The sequence below is a fragment of the Phyllostomus discolor genome, chromosome 3 (assembly GCF_004126475.2).
Source record: "Phyllostomus discolor isolate MPI-MPIP mPhyDis1 chromosome 3, mPhyDis1.pri.v3, whole genome shotgun sequence".
NCBI classification, from domain to species: Eukaryota; Metazoa; Chordata; class Mammalia; order Chiroptera; family Phyllostomidae; genus Phyllostomus; species Phyllostomus discolor.
Genome location: NC_040905.2, coordinates 89,288,919 through 89,303,794, shown reverse-complemented (window position 1 = coordinate 89,303,794; position 14,876 = coordinate 89,288,919). Strand labels below are relative to the sequence as shown.

At 51.1% G+C, this 14,876-nt stretch overlaps 1 protein-coding gene across 2 annotated transcripts in view; it reads left to right on the top strand.

Annotated features, from left to right (window-relative positions):
• Positions 1–34: 34 nt before the first annotated feature.
• The window catches only part of LOC114512073 (pentatricopeptide repeat-containing protein 1, mitochondrial), an 18,985-nt gene continuing 4,143 nt past the window's right edge, over positions 35–14,876 (top strand). Inside the window, exons 1-6 of one of the 2 annotated variants that reach the window (XM_028530981.2) lie at positions 35–247; positions 2,084–2,582; positions 6,532–6,672; positions 9,312–9,530; positions 11,279–11,380; positions 13,329–14,036. In XM_028530981.2, the coding sequence (XP_028386782.1) occupies positions 2,106–2,582; positions 6,532–6,672; positions 9,312–9,530; positions 11,279–11,380; positions 13,329–14,036 (1,647 nt within the window). In that variant the 5' untranslated portion in view covers positions 35–247; positions 2,084–2,105. Of the gene's footprint in view, positions 346–2,083; positions 2,583–6,531; positions 6,673–9,311; positions 9,531–11,278; positions 11,381–13,328; positions 14,037–14,876 lie in introns of both variants that reach the window. The other variant, XM_036020720.1, reaches the window with a different exon arrangement.

Sequence of the window (14,876 nt, the reverse complement as noted above, 5' to 3'; positions counted from 1 at the left end):
TAGGGGCCGCTCGGATAGGCTCGGCTATCTGCCAGCCGAACGTCCGTCTAACTAGTAACCAGGCGCGGGGAGTTCGTGACGCAGACTGCGTCTGCACGTGGTCGGCTGGGGCACGCTCCCGGAGGGTGGAGGGGAAGGAGAGCGGGGTTCATCGCGCTGAGAGGCGAGGCGATCGAGGGCCCAGGCGGGTTCGACGCGGGCACTCGGCCCGCGTTCGCCTGGCCCGCGTTCACGGGCTGGATTCAGAGTGAGTTCCTATTTGACCCTCGCAGGAGTCCAGGATCCGGGCGGGGACTGGCCGGAAGGGCGCGAGTGCTACAGCCAGAGTTAAGCCGGGGGCGTGCGGTGAGGAAACCGAGGCGCCGAAGGCCAGTGCGGAGGGATCGGGTTGGCTTGAAGCCCGGGGGAGTGTCCGGGGAGGGGCGGGGTCCTCCAAGGGAAGAGAGAGACTGTATTTCTAATTCAGGAGTTAGCATTAGCCTGGGCAGGTTAATGAACTTGGGTAGGAAGAAAATTACACCTTTATTGCCTCTGTGAAATTGAGCATTTGCTTTCATGATTGACGAGTCTACTCGTTAGCAGCACCCAAAACTAAGTCGTGATTTCAAATGAGTGTAAATGATAAAGTTATCTGCAGCTCTACAGGTATCATTTTCACTCATCACTCTTTGACATGATGACAGGATCTTGTTTTTAGTATGTTGGAAAAAAGCACATACTAACTAGTATAGCAAAAGTTTCTTATTAAAACCTTTGATGCCTATTTCGATATATTTTTTTTGTAATCTTATGTATTGCATTGAATGTACGTAAACATTTTAATGTGGTCAGTTGAACATTTAAAATTACATACGTACTCCTGTTATGTTTCTATTGGAGTTGAAGACTTCACCAGACATGGAATGGTAAAGGTCTTCTGTCTAGGGTCACTAGGGTGCTGGTCAAGAGAGGCTGTCCTTGAGCTGGGATCAAAGCCAGCTCATCTCCACAGCTGACCAGCCTGGGCCACGACACTGGTGCAGGGCCCCCAGCAAGTCACTCTCCTCCCTGGGCTGGGCCTCAGTTATTAATCTGTTCAATTTGCTGTCACCTCTGAGATCTTTCCTACAGTCGTCTGATATAACTAGACCTTAAAGTATTTTCATGCTGGTTACTTTGATATTTTTTTATGAAACAGTTTCAAGTATGCAGAGCACGACCTTTAGCCTAACACTATCCAATAGCAATATAGTTAGAGCACGTTTGTAATTTTGAATTTTCAAGTATCCACATTAAATAAAAAACTTTGAAGTATTAAATTTTCTTTAGGTCAGTGTATCTAAAATATTATCATTTCAACATGTAAAATAATTGTGTATTTTACCTCTTTTGTGAGAAGCCTCTGAAATCTGGTGTGATTTCCATGTTTCATGTGCCACATGTGGCCAGTGGCTACTGTATTAGACAGCACACCTCTAGCCCCTTTGTCCACAACTTTTTGCAGAAAAGAAGCATTTGAATTAGCTTTCCTGGGCAGCAACCCAAAATGCCAACATTTTTTCCTAATAATAAATGATAACAGTTGCAATTTTTGAACATTAAATGTCAGGTATTGTGCTGAAAAACCTGATTTAATTCTTATAACCTTGTGGTGAGGTGAGTGGGATTATTCTCATTTTGTGCTGAAGAAATTGATGCACAGAAAGGCCAAGTAATGGTTATGGTCACACAGCTCTGGTCAGGTCTCAATCTCAGCTCTCATTTCAACACTTGTGCTATTAGATCATGGTTTGGTAATATCACTACCTAATATCTTTAAGTGCCTACTGTGCTGAACGCTATATATCTGAGACGTCATTCAATCATTGCCTCATTCAAACAGTGCTGTGTGGTGACATTATAGTTCATCCCAGTTCACATGTGAGGAGATCGAAGCCAGAGCAGTGAGTGCCTAGAGACTCATGGACCATTTTTGGCCAAGCTTAAGTCAGAACCTAGGCTTCTAACCTCAGGGCTCATGGCTTGTAACCACTTCTCTATCTTCTTTTTGCCTTTTTGGACTATGAACATGAGTTGACTTCATTATTTTTCTAATCTATGCCAGGCCCTGGAGGTAAAAGCCAGAGATGGACCTGGTGAGACTTGCCCGGCTCTTCTCCAGCCCCCGCCCCCTGGGACTATCCATCCTGCAACACCTTGACCTTTTCAGAGCCAGGAGGGCAGGAGGTAGGCATGGGCCTGCATGGCTGAGGGCCATGGGGCTGACTGGGCCAACACCAGCAGCCTTCAGCAGCTCCCTCTCTCAGCTGCCCCTCAGCCAAGGGAGCCAGAAGAACACACGCAGCCTTAGCTCTGACCCAAGCCAGCCCAGCTCCATGGCCATCCAGGAGGCAGAGGAGGAAGAGAACTTTGGGACTCTCTCTGATAAATACTCTTCCCGGAGAATGTTCCGCAAATCGACGGACCAGTTGTATAACCTGCGGCTCAGGGAACAACATGAAGAAGATGAGGAAAGGGAGCTGGAGCCAAAATCATGGCAGGGCCGGAGAAACACCCCTTACTGGTACTTCTTTCAGTGCAAACACCTGATCAAGGAAGGAAAGGTGAGGGAACCTTTGCATTCTGCTGCTCCTGGGTCCTACATCCCTGGTCGCTTAGTAATTTGTGAGGGGCCGCCCCACCTGTTCAATCTCTAAAGGCAGGGATGCTCAGGGCTCTTCTCCTGTCTTCACTCACTCTGGGTGCTATACCAGTGACCTGCCGACCTCTTGGCTTTCAGTGCCCCCTCTTCACTGTAGTCCTCGTGTTCGAATCTCCAGCCCAGACTTTCTGTGGACTCTTGATTGTGCATCCAGCTTTCTGCTCACCATCTCCCTTACACTTACACTGACCTGAAATTTTTGTTCCCAACCTTGGTTTCCCTACACTTTCTTCATCTCACTAAATGGCAGCCCCATTATTCCATCTGCCCAGGCCAAATGCCTTCAGATCATTCCTAACTCTTCTCTTTCTCTCACCAGCTCTAACTGCAGAATGTTGCCAGTCCTGATACTTCTCACAGCTCCGCCGCTGAGTGCACAGGCCTAGCCTTCTCGCCCACCTCAGCTGTTGCACATGTCCCAGGGTTCCCCCATGCTCCTGCCACCTCCTGCCTAGATGTCGGCTCACAGCACAGAGCCGTTCTGTTAAAGCAGATAGTGTTACTCCTTCCTCCCAAACTCCTAATGTATTCAGTGACACTGAAGATGTTCACTCTCTTAAGTATTGATAATGACATTTCATTTATGTTTAAAATTCTCTTAGAGGGATGTGTTGAAGATTTTATAAGTGAAATGTTAGGATGTCTGGAATTTGCTTTAAAAAAATTCTGTTGAGAGAGGAAGTGCAAGGTATAGATGAAACAAGAGTGGCCAAACATTAGTATTCATTGTTGTTAACACAGTTCTCTCCACTTTTGTGTATTTTTGAAATTCTTCATAATGAAAGTTGAGAAATAAAGAGAAGCAGAGTCCTTACAATGGCGTATGAAACTTGCAAGATCTGCCACCAGCACCCTCCCATGCCCCCCCCTTACCTTGACACCCTCATCCCCCCATTTACCCTCTTGCACCCACCCCAGGCTCCTCTTTGCGCCTCCAACTCCCAGGCATACCTCTGCCTCAGGGCCTTTGCACCGGCTGTTCCCTCAGACAGCCATGGTGTTTCTTGGCTCACCACCTTCAGATCTTTGTTCACCTGTCACTTTCTGAGGCCCTGCTTGGCTGTCATTTCTAAAACGGAATCTCCCACACTCTCCTTCTAGCACTTCACGGCTTCTTTTGTGTTTATAGCGCCTGCCACCACTTGACATACTAGATGTTGTTCTTAGTTCTCTCATTTGGTGTCTGTCTTTCCAGACTAGAAGATGAGCTCCTCATGGGAGCTCCCTCCCAGCAAATAGATCTTGCTTGGCATGTAGTAGGACTCAGTAACTACTGGTTGAATGAATGGATGAAAAAATAAGAAGTAAAAGAATGACTAAGGATTTAAAGGTGAATGGTTTACAGGTGGGAGTATGGCAGAGACAGCTGTGGGCCAAGGATGTTTGCAGTTGGAAGAAGTTAGTCACCTGGGGGTTGCTGCTCTACACCATGTCAGCGTGCTGTCACTGTGAATGGCCCCTTGCAATTGTGCAGGACAGTGGCTCTGTGCATGCCCACCAAACTGACTAGAGCCCAGTCTCCCATCCAGCTCAGACCCAGGGGGCAGACACTGTGGGTGGGTCACCAAGGGAGCAAGGGCAAAACGGGTCCTGAGATCCACAGAATTAATACTTTTAAGGAGGGGGGGACTTCTGGCAAGATGGAAGAATAGGTGGACGCACCGTACCTCCTTGTACAACTAAGATTAGAAAACCAATAATTTACAACAATAATTTACTATCAGAATGACACCCAGATCCGGCAGAGGATTTATCTGAATGGAAGTCAGGCAGCCAAGAAGTTGAAGTAGACGCGTTCATCCGGACTGGTAGGAGAAGACCAGCCCGGCGGGCGCGGGGCTGGCTCGGGTCGGCGGCGCGTGGAGGTCGGGGGAAGGTTTGGCGCGAAATCGGCGCGAAAGCCATCCAGCGTGCAAGAAGGCAGCAGTGATCCCTGAGTACGCAAGCTGCGGCTGGCAGACCCAAAGGGGTAGCGACTGTGGACCAGGGCAGAACTCGCGGCCCAGAAGCCCAGACAAGGGTCTGAGTCCAGGGGAACGGAACTACCGCCATTGTTTTCTCCCGCCCGGCTCCCGCCCCGCCCCCACATATAACGTCACAATCTAGCGACTGGGGTGCCCAGCCCCGGTGAACACCTAAAGGCTCCGCCCCCCACCTAAAGGCTCCGCCCCCCACCGTAACAAGAGCAACCAGACCGGAAAAAAAAAAGGAGAGACTGGGAAAAAAAAATATGTTTTCAACAGAGCAGACCAGTCCCCCAGGACTCATCCTTTTGAGTGACCAAGAATTAGCCAATTTATCAGATGCGCAGTTCAAAACACTGGTGATCGGAAAGCTCACGGAACTGGTTGATTTTGGACGAAATTTAGATGAAAGAATGCAGATTACCATAAAACAGATGCAGGAAGACACGCGGAGGAGAGCCAATAGTGAAAGGAAGGAATCTGAGTCTCAAAACAATACAGTGGACCAGAAGGAAGATAGAATCAACCAAGCAGGAAAGCATGATGAAATAAGAATTCAAAAAATTGAGGAAAAGATTAAGAGCATCCAAGACACCTTTAAACGTTCCAATATCCGAATTATAGGGGTACCAGAATGGGAAGGGGAAAAGCAACAGATTGAGCACGTATTTGAACAAATAATAAAGGAGAACTTCCCCAATATGGCAAAGGGAACAGTCTTCCAAGAAATCCAAGAAGCTCAGAGAGCCCCAAAGAAGTTGGACCCAAGAAGAAACACACCAAGGCACATCATAATTACATTAGCCAAGGTAAAAACGAAGGAGAGAATCCTAGAAGCAGCAAGAGGTAAGGGGACAGTAACCTACAAAGGAGTTCCCATCAGACTGTCAGCTGATTTCTCCAAAGAGACCTTGCAGGCAAGAAGGGGCTGGAAAGAAATATTCCAAGTCATGAAAGACAAGGACCTACATCCCAGATTGCTCTATCCAGCAAAGCTCTCATTTAGAATGGAAGGACAGATAAAGTGCTTCTCAGATAAGGTCAAGTTAAAGGAGTTCATCATCACCAAGCCCTTATTCTATGAAATGCTAAAGGGACTTATCTAAGAAAAGAAGATAAAGAAAAGACATGTATAGTAAAAGGACAGCAAACTCACAAATATCAACAACCACACCTAAAGCAAAACCAAAAGAAACTAAGTAAACAATTAGAACAGGAACAGAACCAGAGAAATGGAGGGCACATGGAGGGTTAGCAGCAGGGGGGTGGGAGGAGGAGAGAGGGGGAAAAGGTATAGAGAATAAGTAGCATAGAATGTAGGTTGAAAATAGATAGGGGGAGGGCAAGAATAGTACGGGAAATGTAGAAACTAAAGAACTCATAAGTATGACACATGGACATGAACTAAAGGGGGAAATGTGGGTGGGAAGGGGGTACAGGGTGGAGGGGAGAGAAGGGGGAAAAGGGGACAACTGTAATAGCATAATCAATAAAATATATTAAAAAAAATACTTTTAAGGTTTCCTGAGTGCCAGGCCTTGGCTCCACAATAGCCACACAGAGAGGTCACAACATCTTTCTCAAGGAGTTCTTGAGCTCTCAAGGAGTTCAGCCTGTGGCTAGAGGGAAGGTAGCCATGGCAGTGGGGGTGAGAGCTCCCATAGGTGGTGGGAGTCCAGTGGGCTTTCCGTCCTGGCTGCCACAAAGCTCCTGTGCCACAGAGCACAGGGACCGAGAGGCTGGTGGCGGAGGCTCAGGGTGGGTGTTTGGCTCCTGGGCATATCTGGTCTTGGGCTCAGTGAGGGTCACTCAATCTCAAACTCCCTCCCTCCTCTGAGGGTCTCTGAGGCCAGCCTGAACCTCCTCCCTTGTTTGCTCCTTCCTCAGTTGGCGGAGGCCCTGGACCTGTTTGAGAGGCAGATGCTGAAAGAAGAGCGACTCCAGCCCCTTGAGTGCAACTACACGGTGCTGATTGGGGGCTGTGGGCGGGCTGGCTACCTGAAGAAAGCCTTCAAGCTCTACAACGACGTGAGTGGGGGGCGGGCATAGGGGTGGCAGGGGCAGGCTCTAAAGAGCATTGGTTTGGGGACCAAAAACAGCCAGGTGTGGAACCTGAATGTGTCACTTGCTAGTACCTGACTCTGAGCAAATGATTTAACCTCCCCGGCCTCAGTTTTGTCATCTGTGAAATGGAAGTGATCTTGGATAATCACATGAGATTACATGGGAAGTCCTCCAGCATCTGCCTGGACTGTGGCAGGCCTCACCCATCCCTTCTTCACCTTACACACGTGCACACCTCACCTCACCTCACACACATGCACACACATACACCTTTCTTCCAAAGTTGGTCCTTTGAAAAAGGCTTTTATTTCTCTTGGAAGATGGTTTTACTTTTCATTCACCCATCTCAGGGTGTTCGTACTTGTTATTCTCAGAGCCAAGAAGTTATTTCCTTTGTGAGTCAGGAAGGAGCTATGGACTCTAGCAGAGATGATCCCTCTCCTGCATCCAGAAGCTGGGGCATTCTTTACTCCAGCAAGGATTCTTGGGAGTCTGTCTTGTCATTTGGCACACCGCTACTCCAGGCCTGCAGATCTCTAGCTGGAGGCAAGGGAGTGGGATTATACTTACAAATGATATAGTAACATTCTTTAAAAGACGGATGAGAGGCTGTCCGGATCACCTACCCACCAAAAAAGCATTCGGGTGCTAAGTGAGAGGGGTTGGGGGTGTGTGTCACGTTTACTGTGGCTCTTGGTTGAGAGTCCTTAGCGGCGCTTCCTCACATTTGGAGGTTCCCACATGGCACCTCCTCAGAGAAGCCCAGGCCACTCTATTTAACCTTAGTTATTTTCTATTCCTTTGCTGCGTTCTTTTTTCCAATTAACTTTTTATTTTAGAATAATTTTAGATTTATAGAAAAATTGCTAATGTAATATAGAAAGTTAACAAATACTCCCGCCTCCCCATCCCCCATGTTAACATCCTTCGTTATGATGGTGCATTTGTCAAAACTGGGAAACCCTGTCCGTTCATTACTGCTGACGGAACTTCAGCCTGCACGTGGATTTCGGCAGTGCTCCACCGATGCCCTCTTCCTGTTCCTGTGTCTGATCCAGTTCCCTTGCTGGCTCCTCCTGTCTGTGGCATCTTCTGAGATTCCTTGTGTTTCATGATCTTGACAGTTTTGAGTAGTACTGGTCAGGGGTTTTGTAGAGTGTCCTTTACTTGAGAATTTGTACGTTCTCATGGTGACACCATAGGGTCTTGGTTTGAGGAAAGGGTATCACCGAGGTGAAGTGCCCTTATACGAGGGTTTCACATCAGTGTGACTTATCACAGGCGACGTTTACCCCGATCACTTGGTTAAATGGTATTTGCCAGGTTTCTCCATCATGAAGTTACTATTTTTCTTTTCCTTTTTTCTTATTTTTAAAGATTTTATTTATTTATTTTCAGAGAGTGGGAACAGGGAAGGGAGGGAGAAAGAGAGGGAGAGAAACACTGATGGGTTGCCTCTTAACATGCCTTAATTGGGGACCATACCTGCACCCCAGGCATGTGCCCTGACCGGAACTTGAACTGGCAACCCTTCGCCTTGTGGAATGACCCCTGACCAAGCCACACCAGTCAGGGCAGTACTGTGTTTAATCTTTCCAGCCTGTGTTCTGTGGGTGACCTTCACAGCACTTACTGCAGTTGTTGGTTACTTATTTGTTGTGTATCTCACCCACTAGGGTGTACGCTCAGTGAGACAGGCTGTATCTGTCCTGGTGTCCCCTGTTGGCCAGTGCCTGACTTGTAGTAAGTCCTTAGTACCCATCTGTCAATGTGTGAATACATGTGGAGTGTCAATCATCCTTGAGTTGGGATCACCATCTTCATTTTTCAGAGGAAATCGAGGCCCAGAGAGATGAAGTGCCTTGTCCAAGGTTACCTCTGGGGCTGGGATTTGAGACCAAAATAGCCTGACCAGGGCTGTTCATACTCACTCTTCCAGAGCAGCTGTTGTCTGCCCTTGGTCAGATGACCCTTCTCTGGGAAACCGTGAGCACTTGGATTTACCAGGAGCTCAGTCACCTGGAGGGCTTGATAAGCACAGTGTTGGATCCATCCTGGGGTTTGAGGCTCCAAAGGGTGGAGGGCCCCGGGGTGTGTCGCTGTAACATGGTCCTGACTACTGCCGGTCGGGGGCCACTCCCCTACCCTACCCTTCGATAACCTTTCAAGGCGAGGGTATCATTCGTGTTTTTTTCCAATGAGGAACCAACTTGCTCACCCCCTTCAGTTAGTAAACATTGGAGCTGGGCTTTGATTGTTACCTCCCACCCTTTTCCAGGTTGGATCCACCCTAGGGCCAGAGGGTGGGAGCATCAGGCAGATCCTGCCTAACGCACCTCAGGGCCAGGGTGAGCTTATGAGCGCCATGGGGAGGATGGTTTCCTGTTTGGTGAAACTGAGGTGTGGGGTCAGTTTGCAGAGTCCCTCTGGCTGAATCGGGTTTGGAAAGCTGAGCTCTGCTGTGTTACTCCGCCATAGCGCAGGCCCTGCCCCTAGGCCTGTTTAATGCGGTAACGAGTCCTCTCTAGCTTTCTTGGGCTGACTGCCACCTGTGTGTCCAGTTGATCCTGGAGCCACCTCCACGTTTCTCCCCATCTCCGCAGATGAAAAAGCGGGACCTGGAGCCCTCAGATGCCACCTATACAGCCCTGTTCAATGTGTGTGCTGAGTCCCCCTGGAAGGACTCCGCTCTGCAGAGTGCCCTGAAGCTACGGCAGCAGCTCCAGGCCAGAAACTTCCAGCTCAACTTGAAGACATATCACGCTCTGCTGAAGATGGCTGCCAAGTGTGCAGACCTTAGGATGTGCCTCGATGTGTTCAAGGTGGGGGTGCCATTCCTTCCTGTCCCGTGCAGCAGTGCGGGGCTGTGGCTGTCTATGTCCCTCACAGGAGAAGGTTCAGAGACCAGTGAGACAGGCCTGGTGCTGGGCTCTGGGGTTCACAGATGAATCTGACGGACCCTGCTTGTCAGATTTCTTTATTTTTAGAGATTTTATTTCTTTATTTTTAAAGATTTTATTTATTTATTTTCAGAGAGAGGGGAAAGGGGGGAGAAAGAGATGGAGAGAAATGTCAATGTGTGTGAGAGACATCGACCGACCGGTTGTCTCTCATACACCCCTAACCGGGGACCTGGCCTGCAACCCAGGCCTGTGCCCTGACTGGGAATTGAACCCACAACCTTTTGTGGTACAGGATGACACTCCAACCAACTAAACCTCCTGGCCAGGGCCTTCCAAGGTTTTTTATTTCCAGTTTACAGAGGAGACCAGGAGGGGGTTTGAGCAGGGAGTACCATAAGCGGGGTGGTAGTTCTGCTTTCTTAGGCTTTGAGGAAGCAAGACAGGTGTGAGTTAACACTGAAGTGAAGGCTTATGGGAAGCAGGGAAGGCTCTGGGTTGCCACAACCAAACCTTAGGAGAACCAGCGCCCTCAGCAGCCTTTTCCTCATGCTCTTCCTTCAGGCATTTCTCACTCTCTTTTCTTACCCTCTACCTAGGGTGACTGACTGCTTTCTGTCTTACTCCTCACATTACTGACTGACACTCTTCCTCACCACATATAGCAAGGTCCAACCTGCACATCGCAGGAGAGAGGACCTGATGGACTGTCCAGGCACCACGTGGTGCAGAGCAGCCTTTGGCCAGTCCCTGGGTTGGTTACCTTGAGTGGGCCTGCCCTGCTGGAGAGGCAGGACCATGGGGTCTTGAGCCTGGAGACCTCCCTGTGGGGAACAGATTCCTCCCAAGGGTGCTGTGGGCGAGGCCAGTAACTGAAACTTTCAGCAGAAGTGTGGCTGATGGGCCTCTGGCCTGGCCTGTGCAGGGCTGTCAGATGGTCAGGTATTTTAGACAGGTTACTCTGGCTGACGGGGGGGAGCTGTGAATGTGTGTGAGAGAGAGAGCGCACGGACTGAAACCTCACTGAGGTAGGTGGTTGGTGACAGAGCAGGAGGCAGGAAAGTGGCAGCAGTGGGGTGGGAGCACCTCTGCTGACTAGAGAGACAGAGGAAGACAGGCTGGAGGAGGAGACCCTGAGGTGCTGAGAGGTAGGGGGAGTGGCCCACCCCACCTGGCCTGAGAGAGACTGGCGAGGACTAGCGCCTTGAGCACTGGCTCTGTGCAGCCACCACACTGTTCCTTGTGGTTGTTCCAAGGACCCTCCAAGGCAAACTCTGCCTCTGATCCTACTCCACAGGTGAGGAGACAGGCCAGGGAGCCTGGCCACTTTCCCACGGCTGGGACCTGATGCCGGCCCTGCAATTCCAAAGCTTCGAGTACAGGGACTAAAAGCGATCACTGGGTGGCCTTTGCAGAGGCGCTGTATGGAAGTGATAGGAGCAGCCGGGAAGAGAGACTTGGGAAAGAAGGGGAGGAAGTGCGGGCAGCAGTTGGACAGCTTTGCTCAGGAGCTGGGTCAGAGCTGGCCCCAGAACCCAATTCAGGCCCTGCCTCTTCATGGGGTGCCGGCCTGGGCCTTCCCCAGGAGTATCTGTCCTGAGTCAGACCTATCAGGCGGGTCTGGGCTCTGCCACAGACTTCCAACGGGGCCTCTTTGTTCCCTCCTCCAGGAGATTGTTCATAAAGGGCATGCGGTCACAGAGGAGACCTTCAGCTTGCTGCTTATGGGCTGCATCCAGGACAAGAAGACAGGCTTCCGATATGCCCTACAGGTCTGTCCCTCCTGGCTCTGCCTTCCTGCCTCTCCTGTCTCCACCCCCACCCCCGCACTGTGTCCAGTGCAGATGATGATCCTGTGTGAGTTTCCTGAGCTCCTGCTACTGCCCTGGGCTGGGTGTTTTTATATTTGCAGTATTGTGGCCTTCCCAGAGCACAGTGTGCCTCTGTCCCACCTCGCCTTACAGATGGGGAGAGGAGGCCCTTGGAGGTGGTCTGGAGGCACGCTGCCCTGAGAGCAAGGGCGCAGCCAGCCCACACTCTCCCACTCTGCTCAGAAGACCTCTGTGCAGTCAGCCTGCATCCGTTAAGCTTATGGTCCCTGAATGCCTGCAGCACACCCACCTGGGGTACTCGCTCATCCATCTCCCCCAGGTCTTCCCCCCAGTATCTCTGCAGGGGATCTCCAGGAGTTGGATGAAGTTCTGGGACAGTCTCACAAACATCAAAATCAAGACATCCTGCTCTAATCCCACCTTAGATTCCCAGGAAGAACTCCACTCATCAAGTGGGTAGGCAGTATTAGCAGTGGTACCACACACAGCGGTTCTAGCTCCTCAGAGTGGGGAAGGATCTGCAGCTCACTCAGAGCCTCCTACTTTAGGGGCAGCCTGCAGACCAGTGGCACCAACCTCACCTGGGCCTTGCCAGGGTCTCAGGACTGCCACCCCTCCTCTGCATCCAGATCAGCATTTCAGCAGGATCCCCAGGTAGCTGGTTTGCACAGAGTTCAAGCCCCAGTAATCTGGGACAGCCCTGGTCCAAATATTTGCCTCCCCTACTCAGACTTCCTGAGAGGAGTGGCCACTGGCCATGCTCTGGCCATTAGCAAGCTTTATAGTGAAAAGTGGCCAAGACCTAGTTATTTCTTGGCTTAGATCTGTTCTAGTTAGAAGTAGTCTGTAATAGTAGCCGCTGTGCACAGTGTCTTGTATTTATTAAAGTGCTTGAGCTAGGCGCCATTAGCTTTGTTTTATAGGTAAGGAAACCGAGGCTCCCTGAGGTTAAGCAACTTGCCTAAGGTTTCACAGCCACCAACCAGTGGAGCTGGGATTTGAACTGAGGTTCATCTGACTCGAGTCAGAATCCCTGTCACAGACCCCGTGGGATAGGGTCTGTGTCCCTGCTAAAACTCAGTTTTGTTGATGCTCCTTGGGGAGGTGCCTACGAAGACCCTGTCCAGTGGATAGCAGCCTTCTTGCTAGTTGTGCCCACCTGGGTCTTACCAGCCTCTGCCTCACCTGCGCATGGGTCCCTGTTGAGGGCAGGAAATCAGAGCCCTAGGTTCCCTGAGTGTGGCCTTCTGTTACGCAGAGACAAAGAACAAGTGACACCTAGAGTCCATGTGGTGCTGTCTTGGGGTCTGTCAGCAGACATGATCAGAGCAGAGCTTTCTGAACACACAGAACATACTAGACACCTGCTGTGGGGATGAAAATGATCTCATCTCGTGAGGAAATGGGGCTGCCTCAGCTGACAGCCTGGCTGAGCCCTGTCCACCTGCATCTGCCTTGTGCTCTCCAGTGTGAGAAAGCTGCTTGGGGGAGGGCGTGCAGTAGGCACTCAGGAAGTGCAGCTGAATCCAATCCTTAAGTTTGCCTAGATTTTTCCAGAACCTAGCCTCTCTGGCCATTAATCCCCAGGGGAATACAGGAGTGGCAGGGACCTAGGGTAAAGCCTGTTTCTAGTACAGGGGCCGTGAGAGAGGGCAGAGGGATGAAACTGTGAGCAGACTTTCGGGATGAGCTAAAGGGAAGAAAGGAGTGGTATTCTCCCGAAGTTTCCCATAGAGTTCCCAGATTCTTAGGATTCTTAGTTGCCTGGAGCCCGATGTGGGGTCAGATACTCTCTGGGTCCTTCCTGTACCCTTTGTGTTTGCCAGCTGGTTGTGCTTGCTCCTGTCTTAGAGGGAGCGTGCTGCTGAGGCTTGTTTCTCCCTGGCAGGTGTGGAGGCAAATGCTGAGTCTTGGGCTCCAGCCGAGCCGACATGGTTACAACCTACTGTTGGGGGCAGCTCGGGACTGCGGCCTGGGAGACCCAGAAGTGGCCTCAGCGCTGCTCCTGAGGCCCAGGGAAGAGGTGGTGTCACTCCAGCCCCCAGCCTGTGGACAGCGGGCAAGGAGGAAAGCCCAGGCCGGGACAGTTGACAGCATGTCAGCCAGGTTGCACGTGGAGACCCTGGAGAGACAGCTGTTTCTGGAACCTTTGCAGGTGCTTGAGAGGCCTCCAGAGCCTCAAGAGGGCAGAGTCCCCGGCAAGGCCCAGCCCGAGGTGGGAACCAAAGTGGACTGTGAGCATACAGTAGTCCCTGCCTCTATGGCCTCAGAGCTGCCTCCAGGGGGACCGGAGGCCAACCTCCTGACTCTTGGGGCAGTCCCCCCAGCTGTGGTCTCTTTTGGGACTGTGACCACCCCCGCTGACAGGCTGGCCTTGATGGGAGGCCTGGAGGGATTCCTGGGCAAGATGGCAGAGCATGGGCTCCGGCCTGACATCAAAACCCTTACGCTGCTGGCTGAGGTGGTAGATCCTGGTAGTCCTGCAGAGTCCTCGCTGCTGACCATCCTGGACATGCACCAGGTGGAGGCCGATGTGACATTCTTCAACACTCTGATGAGGAAGAAGAGCAAGCTGGGCGATCTGGAGGGAGCAAAGGTGAGCATGGAGGCAGACTCCAGGCTCTGGGCTGGAGCCCCTTCTTTCCCTTCCTCCTTTGACCCTCTGACTGTGGGACCTGGCTTCCCTGCCAGGTGCATCATGCATTTCCACAGTCAGCGGGCAGGCTGTCCAGAGCCCCTGTTCCGGGCCTGGGTTCGGGTGAGAAGCTGGGAGTTGAGCAAGCCACACTCCCTGCCCTCTTCAAGGAGCTCACAGACTGGTTGGAAGCAGACACCAAACATAGCCCCTCGCATTGACAAGGGCCATGGGGGCCATGGGGACATGTGGCCTGAGTGGCTGGTGGCTTCTGAGTGCCCCTACCCTTCAGCCATCCCCAGCTCACTAACGTGGCACTTACTCTGTGCTAGATGCTGTTCTAAGATCTCCACATCCATTTGTTTCTTTATTGACCACACGTGGAGGCACTGCTGGTATGTGGTGGTCCCTACTTCACAGATGGGGACACCAGGGCCCTCATGGGATTTTGTCCATTCATAGACATGTTTCTGTGTGATGGCTTTTCTGCCAGAGCATTAACCTGGGCAGTTGTGAACATCAGAGGTGACAAAGACAGCCGTGCCTCCAGGCCTATAATACAGGGTGCAGCTTTCTCTAGATAGCCTAAATGTGATAGAGCCTCTCCCTGGGGCTCTCCCTGACGCAGCCAGGCTGAGCAAGTGTCTTCTGTCCTTTCCTCACCTCCTGCCCAGGCTCCTCAGCCAACACTTACCACACTGTTGTTGGTGTCTCACACCCTGGACCATGGGACATGAGCCTCTAAGGCTCCTGGTGCTCCACAGACATCGAAGGCCTAAGTGCAAGGAAGGATGGCCAACA